The sequence below is a fragment of the Garra rufa genome, chromosome 16 (assembly GCF_049309525.1).
Source record: "Garra rufa chromosome 16, GarRuf1.0, whole genome shotgun sequence".
NCBI classification, from domain to species: domain Eukaryota; kingdom Metazoa; phylum Chordata; class Actinopteri; order Cypriniformes; family Cyprinidae; genus Garra; species Garra rufa.
Window position 1 is genome coordinate 3,743,808 of NC_133376.1, and position 14,325 is coordinate 3,758,132.

The 14,325-nt window shown below is 35.7% G+C and overlaps 1 protein-coding gene across 2 annotated transcripts in view; it reads right to left on the reverse strand.

Annotated features, from left to right (window-relative positions):
• pls3 (plastin 3 (T isoform)) overlaps positions 1-14,325 on the reverse strand; it is a 47,952-nt gene that overhangs the window by 5,776 nt on the left and 27,851 nt on the right. For both annotated transcript variants that reach the window (XM_073820386.1, XM_073820385.1), the window contains exons 7-12: positions 13,462-13,627; positions 12,026-12,168; positions 6,778-6,873; positions 3,441-3,636; positions 1,585-1,663; positions 21-138 (exon numbers count right to left, since the gene is read on the reverse strand). In XM_073820386.1, the coding sequence (XP_073676487.1) occupies positions 21-138; positions 1,585-1,663; positions 3,441-3,636; positions 6,778-6,873; positions 12,026-12,168; positions 13,462-13,627 (798 nt within the window). The remainder of the gene's footprint in view (positions 1-20; positions 139-1,584; positions 1,664-3,440; positions 3,637-6,777; positions 6,874-12,025; positions 12,169-13,461; positions 13,628-14,325) is intronic.

Genomic DNA, 14,325 nt, shown 5'->3' on the forward strand with positions numbered 1-14,325 from the left:
AATGACTGTAGAATGAATACCTTTTTCATGTTGGCCCCTAGTTTAGGATATGGAGGCTTGTTGACTTTGTTGTTCCAGTCGACAGGAACCTTGATCTTCTCATAAAGTTGCAGGATGACCAGAGCATCTTGAAGGTCACTGGGAAGGTAGAAAAGACATTCAAATGTAACACTAACATCTCATTTCATTTACAATGCTACACTTGATATGCATTTCATTTCACCCTCAGTTTGATTAGGGTTATATGCAGGGTTTGAAATTAACACCCACCAACTCGCCAAATGCAGGTAAAAATCAGCTGTGGCGGGTAACTCTGTCAAATCACTAGCCAATTTGGCTGGTTACATTTTGTGCATGTTCACTAATTGATTTATTGGGGAAGCCAAATCTGTGCAGGTTTAGTGCAAATACTGAACTCGTGAGACCTCATGATATTATGGAGTATTCTGCAAAAAACAAACAAAACACTCCTACAGAAATGCATGCATTCACGACTGTGTGATGAAGTCTGGTTAGATGAATTTAGTGTGTGTGCGCATTTGGAGTGCGTTCTTTCACTGCATGAATCAGTCTATTAATATGCATTAAGAACGATCACATAATTCAAGATATGGGGCAGAAAGTATATATTTATATCATTTCATATTATGATATTGATTTTATACAGTTCAAAAAACAATAAGAGACTTATTCATTCCAAACACAGCCACCGCACTGTTTCGCATCTCAGAGCAACTTTCCTGAATGAATCAACTGTTTAAATGATTCGGTTCAATCGCAATGACTCACTTATTTACAGTGACTTGCTGCCACCTACTGGCAGTTTTAATTTTACATTTAAAGCATCTTTTCAATTTTAAAATAATTTCAAATATCAGTATTCAACATTTTATGTTTAAAATATCCAAACATTATTCATGCATTTGTAACTGCAGGTTAAAGCATTGCATGTCCCTCTTGACTTCATTAAACTGTGTGGAAATACATCTAAATGGCACCTTAGATGCAACTTCTGCAAAGATGAGTTTTGTTGATACTGATTTCATGTGTTTGGTAACAGCCTAAATGTATTATTATTATTATTGACTGATTAAATGTAAGACTTTCACTCAAAAGATGATGCACACTTTTAGAAAAAACAGCTTTATAAAGGTAAAAATCAATTTAAACTTATTGGAAAAGATTAATTTCTATCACTGCAGTGAACTGGCCACAGAGTGTGAAGAATATCAAAGAATTCAGGAGTCAGTTCACACACAAAAACACATTCTGCATAATATTGTCTAATTATCTCTATCAATACCATTATCGATAAAATCCCAGAAAATATTGAGACATTATTTTTTGTCAATATCACACACCCCTAGAACTGACACCAAATGATTTGCAACGGTCGCTTTGTCACATTCGGTGCAGACAGCCTCAAGCTGTTGGTTTATTTCTTTTCTTTTTTTTGGCTAGTAGAAGTTATGAATAGCCGGTAACAATTAGTAGCCAAATTGGCTGGTGAGTGAAAAAGTTAATTTCAATGCCTGGTTATATGAAACAGATTAAGATGTGAAGGTAAGAGCACATGTGATTCACCCGTATAAGTGATTGACATGAGGATTGACACCCAGAGAATTCATCCAGTTTCTGAAAGTCCTCTCCTCTCTGGTCTCTCCTACAGAAACCCAACAAAAGCAAGAGTTAATCACTGTTACAAAATTACAAACACAGAGAACATTTTGGCTGTAACACATTAGATAACATCAGTTAATGCATTAACTAACAATGAGCAATACATTTATTACAGTTTTAATTATCTTTGTTAACGTTACTTAACAAAAACATCTTAATTTTTAGTTAATGTTCCATTAACTAAAAATTAAATGCTTTAGAAGTGTTTATCATTGTAGCTAACTGACGTTGACAAATGGAAGCTTATTAAGTTGGCTTGAGAAATTCTAGCAACATGGTAATCATGCTAGAAACATGTTAGCAACTTGCTAATTATGCTAGAAACATGTTAACAACATGCTAATCATGCTAGAAACATGTTAGCAACTTGCTAGAAACATGTTAACAACTTGCTAATCATGCTAGAAACATGCTAACAACTTGGTAACCATGCTAGAACCATGTTAGTAACATAATAATCATGCTAAACATATGCTAACAACTCGTTAATCATGCTAGAAACATGCTAACAACTTGGTAACCATGCTAGAACCATGTTAGTAACATGCTAATCATGCTAAACATATGCTAACAACTCGTTAATCATGCTAGAAACATGCTAGCATCTTGCCAATCATGATAGAAACATACTAGCAACTTGCTAATCATGCTAGAAACATGTTAATCATGCTAGAAACATGTTAGCAACTTGCTAATAATGTTAGAAACATGTTAGCAACATGCTAGTCATGCTAGAAACATGTTAGCAACATGCTAGTCATCTATCTACATCTATCTATCTATCTATCTATCAAACATTAAGCTTTTAAAACTACTTTAAACTTAAACTATTTCAGACTGAAAACCCTCAAAACTTCAAACTTGGAAATCTTTTTAAACTTTTTCAAAATTTCTGGACCAGCTTTCTCAAGCAAACTTCAAGGTTGGTCTTGACAAACTTTTTTAAATAGCTTTACACTGTTACCAGTATTTCCTGATTATCATAAATGACTCATGAAATTAATATAATTAGTTTACTTGTGAGTTTGCTGCATATTGACAGATATCAGACATCATGATAGACATAAAAAAAAAACTCTATTTTAAAAACTATTTTTATAAAAATCAATTTTTCTAAGCTATTTATAAATTAATTTAATACAAATAATCTCAATTTTTGTTTTATTTATTATTTTGAACTGAAGACTAATCAATTCAAGAAGTAACATTGTAAAAACTGTAATTTCAGAAAAAAATAAAAGCAATTTTCAGTAAACTATAAAACAAGCTGCACAAAATATGTGTGAGATTAAATTATGAATTCTCTTAATAGGCAAAATATATTTTATTTATGAAGAAAATTGTTAGAAAAATATACAACATCAATAGACATGAAACGTACTATAAATTATAAAATGACCTAAATGCTATCTATAAAAAACAAGGGTTAGGTCTGACTGGATATGCTTGTTTTTTGTGTTTTCTACCACAAGAGGGCGCAACCTTCACCAGAAGGGCGTAAACTGTGCAGGCCTCAGGAAATAAGGCAAGCAGGCCCTCCCTTTGAATCTCTGTCTGACCACGCGCTTACCAGTTTCCATAAAAAAAATAAAAAATCCTGAATGTCCCTTCTGTGATGCCATCCGGTATATTTTTAGAAATAAGTGTTTGGAAGAAATGCCACCCATTTTCATGAGTCATTACGTGGCACATGTATTTAGCAAGAGCTAAAATGGCAAAACGAGACGGGAAAGAACAACAATTATAAGCAAAACACCCACCCTCCAGAAGTCCCCAGTTGATGTCTTGATTCTCGGGTTTGGTCAGCGCTGGGTACTTGTTGAAGAGATTGGCCACGAAGGCCAAGTTCAGTTTAGGGTTGCCAGACACGACGTCAGTAGACGTGACAAACTGTCTGCAGCCCAGCCTGTCTGCCTGCTGCAGCATACACTCGGCTCTCTTCAGGTCGTCTTTCTCCTGCAGGACACACCAGGACAAACAAAGATGGTTGCCAAAGAGAATTTAGCATTCAGCTGCTGACAAATTAACTAATCTTTCCCTCTCTGCTTCAATGGGCCAGATTTGCTTAAGCCACAGATGCAAAACATTCTCCTTTTCTGTCCTATGGGTCAGTGAGAAAATAAGAGACAATCAAATGTCAAATATAAACACTATTAGGAGAAAGGAGAAATGGTACCTACACAACCTTCAGAAACAGTACATGTGTAATAGTGCAAAACTCTAATTTAAGGCTTTGTCCCAAACTCTAGTGAGCTGCCTACCTAGGCTGCATTTTTAGGACTTCCGAATTAAGCAATGTGAAGAATACAGGATAGGACAATATTTGGTCGAGATACAACTATTTGAAAATCTGGAATCTGAGGGTGCAAAAAAATCTAAATATTGAGAAAATCACTTTTAAAGTTGTCCAAATGAAGTTCTTATCAATGCATATTACTAATCAAACATTACGTTTTGATATATTTACAGTAGGACATTTCCAAATATCTTTATGGAACATGATCTGTACTTAGTATCCTAATGATTTTTGGCTTAAAAAAATAATTTTGACCCATACAGTGTCTTTTTGGCTATTGCTACAGATATACTTGTGTGACTTAAGACTGGTTTTGTGGTCCAAATAACCTGTTTAAAGGTTTTGGGGTCAGTAATGAATTAACTAACTTCAAAAACATTGAGCAGCACGGCTGTTTTCAACATTGATAATAATCAGAAAAGTTCTTGCACAGCAAATCAGCATAGAAGGATGAATACATTACATGTTAACATGTATTTAAAATGAAAACAGTTCTTTTAAATTGAAATAATATTTCAAAATATAGTAATTTTTCTGTATCTTTGATCAAATATGTGCAGCCTTGGAAAGCAGAAGAGACTTATAAATAAATAGCCAACCTTTGATGTGGATCAAACCAGTTCATCAAAGTTGTCCTAAGACAAGAATGGGTATTGTTTTGGGTATTGGTTTTAGGACAACTTTGATGAAAGGTTTTGATCCTCTTCCAATGCTGACTACTGTATATACAGTTGATCAAAAGGTCAAAAGTTTACACCCCCTTCAGAATCTGCCAAATGTTTCATTATTTTACCAAAATAAGAGGGATCATACAAAATGCATGTTAGAGTTTTTTTAGTACTGACCTGAAATTTCACATAAAAGATGTTTCTATATAGTCCACAAGAGAAAATAAGTTGAATTCATAAAAATTAGCCTGTTCAAAAGTTTACATACGCTTGATTCTTAATACTGTGTTGCTACCTAAATGATCCATAGCTGTGTTTTTTTTTTTTTTTTGTAGTGATAGTTGTTCATGAGTCCCTTGTTTGTCCTGAAACTGCCTGATGTTCTTAAAAAAATCCTTCAGGTCCCACAAATTCTTTGGTTTTCCAGCATTTCTGTGTATTTGAACCATTTCCATCAATGACTATGATTTCGAGATCCATCTTTTCACACTGAGGACAACTGAGGGACTCATATGCAACTATTACAGAAGGTTCAAACGCTCACTGATGCTCCAGAAGGAAAACCCTTGACTATAGCACTGAGGGTGAAAACTTTTGAAAAGAACGGAGATGTGTGCAGTTTTATTTTGCCTAAATATATATTTCTCATTTAATACTGCCCTTAAGAGGCTACACAAGATGCTTCCAGGAAGACAAAATGAGTTAAATTTACCCTGATCTTCAAATTCAAAAAAGTTTTCACCCCCGGCTCTTAACGCATGGTTTTTCCTTCTGGAGCATCAGTGAGCGTTTGAACCTTCTGTAATAGTTGCATATGAGTCCCTCAGTTGTCCTCAGTGTGAAAAGATGCATCTCAAAATCATACAGTCATTGTTGGAAATTGTTCAAATACACAGAAATGCTGGAAAACCAAAAAATTTGTGGGACCTGAAGGATTTTTCTGAAGAACAGCAGCAGTTTAACTGTTCAGGACAAACAAGGGACTCATGAACAACTATCACTAAACAAAAAAACACAGCTGTGGATCATTTAGGTAGCAACAAAGTAATAAGAATCAAGCGTATGTAAACTTTTGAACAGTGTCAGCTGTTATATTCTCTTGTGGACTATATGTAAACATCTTGTGAATTATCTTATTCAGGTCAGTACTAAATAAACAATAACATGCATTTTGTATGATCCCTCTTATTTTGCAGATTCTGAAGGGGGGGGGTGTAAACTTTTGACCTTAACTTTATATGTGTATATAGTTTGTGAAATGAACTTAACTTGAAGCAGTTGGAACAGAATGTAGGACATGGAAGTTTAAGCACTGAAAGGAAACATTATTTGTGTTGTGACTGCACACAGTAACACGGTGGCAACAGAAAGCTGAAACACTGGGTGATGTTGACGATGAACTGACCCTGACTGTGTCCCGGCGCTACGGCAGCTGCCGCCCAACCACAGCCGTCTCATTCAGCACACAGTCAATAACAGCTGCTCTGGCAGTGTGTGGGGTTAAATACACTCACATGAGTCACCCAGCACTCAAACATCAGACCTCTGTCTGTTTAGAGGCTGCTGGGAAATGGGCAATGTTGTTATTGTCCCGAACCAAACCAGTGAATGACTTGAATCATGGCATATTGGGGGTGGAATGTGGCATCCGCAGTGTTGTGACTGCCACAGAGCCACAGACTGGAACACAATGTGCAATAAACATGGGCTTTTTTGCTCATTCGCCATCGTCAAAAACACACCCGCTTTTAATGTTTTGCATTGATAAGAACCAAACCCAGGTTTGCACACACTTTCACTCCCTCGTGTCAAGTTTAGACCCCCAGAGAAACACTTGTGTTTGATCTGCTGATTCTCAACAACTGCTCTCCAAAAAGCAGGAAGCTCCCAGTCAGAGGCTTTCAGGAAGTCCCTAGTGTGTCTCCTCACAAATCTGCCTGTCCTGACTTACAATGAGCTGCTACAGTGACTGAAGCTTTGATCTTCTGATTTAAAACTCCTTCCTCTACTGAGAGCAGCTCACAAGAGCTTAGATGTAGTGAAGCTGATCTTATGTTTCTCTCACATTTTGGACTGCTTTATAACACAGAAATGCATAGTGAATAACGTGCATTTTCAAAAGTGCATACTCACGCTGAAGCCTGACATGTCAATGTTAATGTGATCTTCACCCTCCTTCTGACCTTTAGGCGCGATCTGGTTGAGCAGGTGGAAATAAGCCCTGGAGTCCTGCAAGAGAAAGAAGAGAAAAAAATTGTTTAATAAACATGCCTTCAGGTCCTGAGAGCACATGAACACCAAATAATAAAGACAGACTCTAATATAACACCATTATGCCACTGCATTCAACAGAAAACAATGTTTACTCATTTTTGTGTTAAAAGCTGAAATAAAATAATTATTGCTTATCAGACACCTTAAAAGAATCAGTTTTTTTTTAAAGCTACAACGTCTATTTCTACAAAATACTGGTGAGTTTCTTTGAGCCTAGACCTATTGAACCTTGACAAAATATTTAAAAAGTCTGCATAAGTGCTTTTTGTTGAGTATCATATTTGGTACATCAGGCCTTTATGCCTTTATAGTCTGATATAGTAAGATTATGCAGCTCATACTTAAGGAAAAACCTTTTTATTCAGAAGCCCAAACTGAGCAAAATGATGCTATTTATTGCAGTTGCTGATATGTATGACCACAAAGTAAGATGAAAGTCTAAAAGCTTGTAATTAAATAAATGAGATCTTTATAACAGTATAGTTACTTACATAAAATGCATATAAACATTAGTTGTAAATCTATATCTCCTTAGTAAGATTAAATTTAAATGTTTTAACATACAACGTTTCTTTAGTCAAGTTAGTGTTTATATTGAAATGTTAAGAATATGTTATTCTTACATTTACTTCATAAAAAACAGTAAAGGTTTCACTACAAAAATAAATAAATGCATACATACATGCATACATAAATAAATAAATAAAAGCTGAACAATCAATGAGCTGAAGGTGGACATTTCTACAATTATACTAAAACATTTTTTGCATGCCAAAAATGTCTAAACTATCAGTCAGACAACAGAAGGCATGTAGTACATTGTGTGCAAAAGGTATTTCAGCAAACTTTTGATCATTTTGATCACTTAGACGCCTTAGATATTTGCATATCAAATATGACACACCAAACGTTATGGACTTAAAGAATGGTCACAAACTGGTATTAATCATATTTAAGTTTTCATTGTGAACATTGCTAGTTTCTATATGATTTTTACACAATTTCGTTTCTAAGTATTTTTTGTGTTGTTGTTGAAGAATAATGTTAAAGCATGGCAAAAATACTGAGGCAACAGGCTTGTGCAACTACAGTATGATAATGGTCTAATGCATCCATTTTATTCTGACCAAAATCAAAGGACTTGAAAACAGCAGTATATTGTGCATTGTGAATTATATTTAGTTGAGGCACAATCCAGAGAGATCTGTGAAAATGTCATAAAAACACACACTCATGCATGGATTCCTAAGAACATGAATGTGGTAGATGTGAATAAATGAACAAACAAAACAACAACAACAACAACAAAACTGCATACTTTAACTGATCCAGCAGTACATTTAGAAAAGTACCTTTACACACTTTGAAAAATCTGTTAACTGCAGCATAGAGGGAGACAGAGACAGATATTAGTTCAGTACAGATAAGAGTCTTTATCACTAAATCAGAGTCAAAAGGGCAATCACTTAACAGTTCGGGTCACATATCTTTTATTAAACACTAGGGATGTAACGGTATCAAAACTTCACGGTACGGTAATACCTCGGTATGAATGTCACGGTACGGTATTTATTGAATCATTTACAGGAAAAACAAAACTAATGAAGAGACTCGAAAAAAGTGCCAGAAGTGTTTATTAAACAGTTTACATGAACACTGAACATATCAATGGCATACAAATTAGCCATCTATCTGTAATCTTTGAAACAGGAACTTCAATTTTTCAATTTTAATAACAAAAAATTATTAAACCATGTAACCACGTTACTTTTTTTTCGCAGTACTTTAGCCTACTTTGTGTAGTAACGAAAACATTCATTTCAGTGGAAAAATAAGTCCAAAACTCTGTTTTAACATTTTGAACAATAGGGCTCCACAATCTTTTGCTTTTTTTTTTTTTTTTTTTAGAAATTCTTGTGTGTTTTTATTTTTCTGATAATCAAATGAAAGAATAGACATTTATTTTTAATCAAATGAAAAATAAACCCTTTTAATTTTTGGCAAACAAACAGGTTTACTGTTAAAATCAATACATGGAAGAAAAATTATATTCAGTTTAAAACGTTTAAATAATAATTGTAGTATTTTTGTTCTACAATTAAGTGGTTAATCTTGTTGTAATATTTATTTTTTATCATATATATTGTTTTATGTAAATTATTTAAATAGGAATATATACACACCTACATTATACTGTACAAAAGTAATACAAGACTAATATTGTTCTGTTACATGTTAAACCGTACTTTTATTTTGACAGGTTGCCATGAAGTTTCTGTGTGTATACCGTAGTATGATATGATGCTAGTTTTCTCAAATGAAACGGTAAAAGTGACACTCACAGCAGCTTTGGAGACTGAGTTATCTGTTCATGTGAGATACAAAGGCCAAATTAGCGGGAGCATCACGCGTGCTTCAGTATGAGTGTTGTAAAAAAAAAAAAAAAAAAAAAAAAAAACGTGTCTTCTCCATTTATACAGACAGAGGCAAACGGAACATGCAGTATTCATATTAAAACGGTCTTTCTCCATTTCAGTTTTCACAGACACTAGTCCATATCGCGATTTGAATTAAGTGAAAGACCAACTTTTGATTTATTAATCCAATAATCGACAAATTCCGTGGCATTTCGCGCTATAACGTTAGTTAATTCGGTTTTTATGAATGGAGTCCGCGATCCAGTCCGTGTTTTCGCGGAGGAGACATTGTAAACGCGTGACAGTGTAGAGACAAATGACATGCCTTCGTGTAAATAAGATAAATAACATAAGGCAGTTTAGTTTGTTTAATAAAAGAACAATATATAGACCTGTTCTATAGGAAAGATAACCTTAAATGACTTCTATTGTGATCTGGCGCTATATCGAAAATAAAATGAACTTGACGTTCAAGGGGGGCGGGCAACAGACCGCAAAGGATGACGGCCACGCCTGGGCTGATGGGAATTGTAGTTCCCACTACCTCCCGTTCGCTCCATTCGCCTGAGCAAACTTTTCTTAGAAGAACTATGGTTTTATCGAGTCATGCGACCACGGTAGTATCGAAAAAATTTGCTATTGCGGTACGACGGTATTTACAATACCGTTACATCCCTATTAAACACTAAACGACCCCACGCATGTTTTACAAAATTCATGTCATGTCAGAGAATTTGAAAGCCAAAGTAACTGCCCTTTCACTCTTGTGCACTGCCTTTATGAAACAGAAAATGAAGTTAGCTGTTATGTAAATTCTAATTTGGATAAATTTGGAAACATAAATTTGGCATTCATTCATTTGAAGCAGGGAATTGTCACCTTAAAAGGAAAGCTTTTGTTGTTTGAGAAATTTAAACGTGCAAAACATCTACGTAAAATGTCTCATTACACACTCATGTTTTATGTTATTCAAAAAAACCTTTTTTGCATGTACATGTCATTTAATATTAGTATATATACACAATGCATATCATTTAAAAAGGTTGTAACTACGAGTTGTTCTTTCCAGTGAAAACCAGTCACAAAGCTAGGGTGTTGATATGCTGATGTTGTGGTGTTCTGAAGTCAAACGAGTCCACCCACTTCCAAGTCCAATAATACTGTGTCCTCTATATATAACTCAGAATTTGAATAGGAAATGTAATAGCATGCCTTTTCTCAATAAGCCATGCACCACTGTTCGGCACGTTTTGTGGCTGCGTCTGAAAGCATTATGACTCGTTGCCTTATCAGGCAATGATTTTGCAGGCAGCATTTGTGCACGATTTCAGATTTTTTTTTTTTTTTTTTTTTAGCTGTCACGGAATCAAACACACAGGATCGTGTGATATAAAAGGCAGCAAAGGAAACATCTATGTTGCTTTCGAAAATCAATCAGATGAAAGCATCTCAGGATACAGGAACTGATGCCTTTCTACATTGGAATGCATTCTCAAAGGCAGCTTTTTTCAGCTTACGGACGCAGTCTGTATTTCTTTCTTATCTGACATACCTGATTCAGAACATCAGCTCATTTGGGAACAGCTCCAAAGAGAGACATATGAAATGTGCAGAGTAGTGGGTCAACAGGACAGGAATTAAGAATCACTGCTGTTTAATAAAAACCCTAACGTTATGTGCAAGCAGCGATAGAAGTGATTGCCTTAATAGACAACAACTTTATCTGTGACTGTTTAACCACTATTGCACTGATTGGCAAATATCATTCAAAGCAACAGGACTCTATCGGAAATATACACTAAAATATGGTCATGAAAGTATTTATGACTCTATAATCTACAAATACTTATACAGTTGTATGATTAGTAAAGCCAAGTCATGACACATTAGTCTTTTCTTTAAAGTGAACATGGCATCAATACTGATGTACACATCATTTTAAGGAAAAATATTTGAAATTGTTAACTAGTTTTTTTTTTTTTTTTTTTAATTTTGGTATACATCATGTTAAGAAATTATAATGCATTTTAAAGTTGTCTATAAAAGAGAAATCTAAGCTGGTTTCCTCTGTGTTGTCAACCTGTACAACATCTGTACAGACACTAATATGTTATTTCAATTCGAAGGAAATCATTTTTATATAAATTACCTTGATAAGAGAATAAAAGCCCTCATATGCGGCGTGGCAGGATGCATTTTAAGGGGTCCCCATTGGGAAGGCGTGGCAGAACTGAAAAAGAGTCTAAGCTGTTCGCCAATTGCAATGCAGTAAGACTGCTAATCAATCACAACACATTTTGTTTTTCAGAAGACGGACCTTCATCAAACCCAGAACTAATCGAGCCATTTGTGCCAGCCTGGGAGAAAGCTATTTTAATCATTTAAATTATGTGAAAAATAATGTGTTTTTCAAACCACCAAGCATGAGAGCATGTTCTAGTGCACCCCCAAAACAAAATAAAAACTTTGTAAAAGAGCATAATAGGACCCCTTTAAAACTTTACCATATCTCAGACCAACAGTTTTCATATCTTACAACTAAATGAAAGATATAAAAGATATGCTGGACTACCATGACAATTCTCATGCTTAATATCCTCATGAAAACATTAGTAGAAACAGAGATTTAATACTTTATTAGCATGCAGACACATACGCAGAGAACAGTAAACAAACACATTAAGACTGACCTTAATATCATGGCTGAAGTTGTTGATCTTACTCCAGCCGGCATTCTCCAGGTGGAAGTTGGCCCAGCGAAGCAACAGTTCCTCTGGAGACAGTTTCATCAGATCCTCAAGTGTCTCTCCATCCCTCAACAGTGCCGCCAGAGCTGAAACAAGACCATGTATATCAGTTAACCAGAATGCTGTGAATCCACTGATTTTAATGGGTATGAACTTTTACAGCAGATGCAGGCATCCACTGAAAACTGATAATTTCACAATTCCTGCTGTGCTTAATTTCAAACTGACCAGGCTCATTCCACAACTTCAAAGTGCACTAACACCTCTTGTCGGAGGTTTCTCTAGTGTATCCTGTAGCGCCCATACTTTTTCCACCGCATTCAAGTAGGCAAAGGTAAACCCACAACTTTAAAAACCTACACTAGAAGAAAATTACAGACCAGCTTCCATTTTCTTGATCATATGAAAACACTTTTTTTCAACCAGGTCTCTTTGTTCCTTTCACAGATCAAACAAACCACTGGAGTACCTCAGGGTTCGGTATTGGGTCTCTTTGCTTTCTTCATTTACACAATGTTGCTGGTACCTACTGTCTAGTTACATGGATTTTCCTGCTACTACTACACTAAGTAGATGTAGATCCATTAAATACTTGCATGGATCCCAGCTTGGCTGGCAAACTTTGGCTTGGATGAAGGAACACCCTCTAGCTATTTACTAATCACCGTTAAGCAAGGCCCCTCAATAATAACACCATTTTGGACTGGATAACTGCTATGTTCTTTTAGATGTTCTCCCTGCTTACGCACACAAACCTCTGCAAATGATCCAGAACACAGCAACATGTTTATAGGTTTTTAACCCAATGAGAACCCAGTAGACAGTGCATTTGTCTCACTTTTACCGGCTGACGGTTGTTGCCTGCAGTTCAAGGCAATGAAGCTTGTATAGAGAACTATCACTGGATCTATAAATGTCAAGCCAAGGCAATTATACTATTTGTTTAGAATTTGTCATCCCAGTCCTGCTTTGTGACTAATCATTCCTGGCAGTCTGTCGGATGAAAGGCAATTTTATGTAATATTATAAATGTTTATTGATCCTTTCAGAATGAGTCTCATTCATTATATATACAAGGTTCGTCTGAGGCTAGAAAACTTTCTCTACAAAACTTTAATGCACAGAGCCTTTGGGACAGGTCTAAACTCCCTTAAGTTCAATTTAGGAGAAAACAAACTGTTCAGTCCAGCAATGAGGTCAGATTTAAGAGCTCAGTTATGCCACAATGGTCAATTCAGTCAGTTGGGTTAACATTTAACTTCTTTAAAAGAGACGCTTTATCTGTTTGTCAGGAGTCCTGGATGTTGTCAACAGCTGTGACAATGCCAGCACTATTTGGACTGGATGTGCAACCGTATTTGTGCAACAGAGACACGTACCCTCATTTCTGCTCAGCTCAATGTCAGCAAACAGACCAATTTTGATGATCTGCCACAGCAGGCCCAAAACCAGATGAGGTTTGCCTTCCCGAAGGTCCAGAGCCCCGATGTTGACCACGTGACAGCCAATGGCAGAGGCTGAGTTAAGAGCCAGGTTAAGATTCTCCTGCAAGACAGAAGCAATGAAATCTGTTAAGGCCTTTCCACACTGAGTGCGATGCGAATCGCTGACGAATGGTGCTTTCACACTGAGCGCAAACCGAATCTTCGCATTCTGCTTATTTACGCCTGCACGCTAGGTGGCGTCGACCAACAATGCAAAACAGATACAGAAAATATATCATATCATATCACATATATAATATATCACATAATAATATGTCTGTTTGCTTTCATATTTCATGTGTAGAACAGTAGAAAAATGTTTCAATCATTTTTTTTAATACGGAAGATCTAGAGAGTGAATGCGCTGTGACTCATATAACACTTGCGCACATGGAAGAAAACGGACAGTGTTCAAAAATGCTCAAATCTTATTGGACGGCTTTGCGAAACTGAAAAAATTTGTTGGACTGGTTGTTAAAAAAAACATTAGCTTTTTCGGGGCTCGAATGTTCGCGGTCTGTGTGGAAGCATCCATAGGAATCTGTAGTTTTATTCCAATGCGTCATCACGTGCGATATTCGTTTTGCTTTTTTACACTCAGTGTGGAAAGGTCTTTAGGCTCAAATCTCTCTAAAAAAAATCTAATAATAATCTTTTGCGCTGTCAATCGATTATTAATCACACATTTTTCTGAAATTAATCAGGAATAATCATAATTAATCCCACCTAACACAATTTTTTTTATATGTACTTTTATAC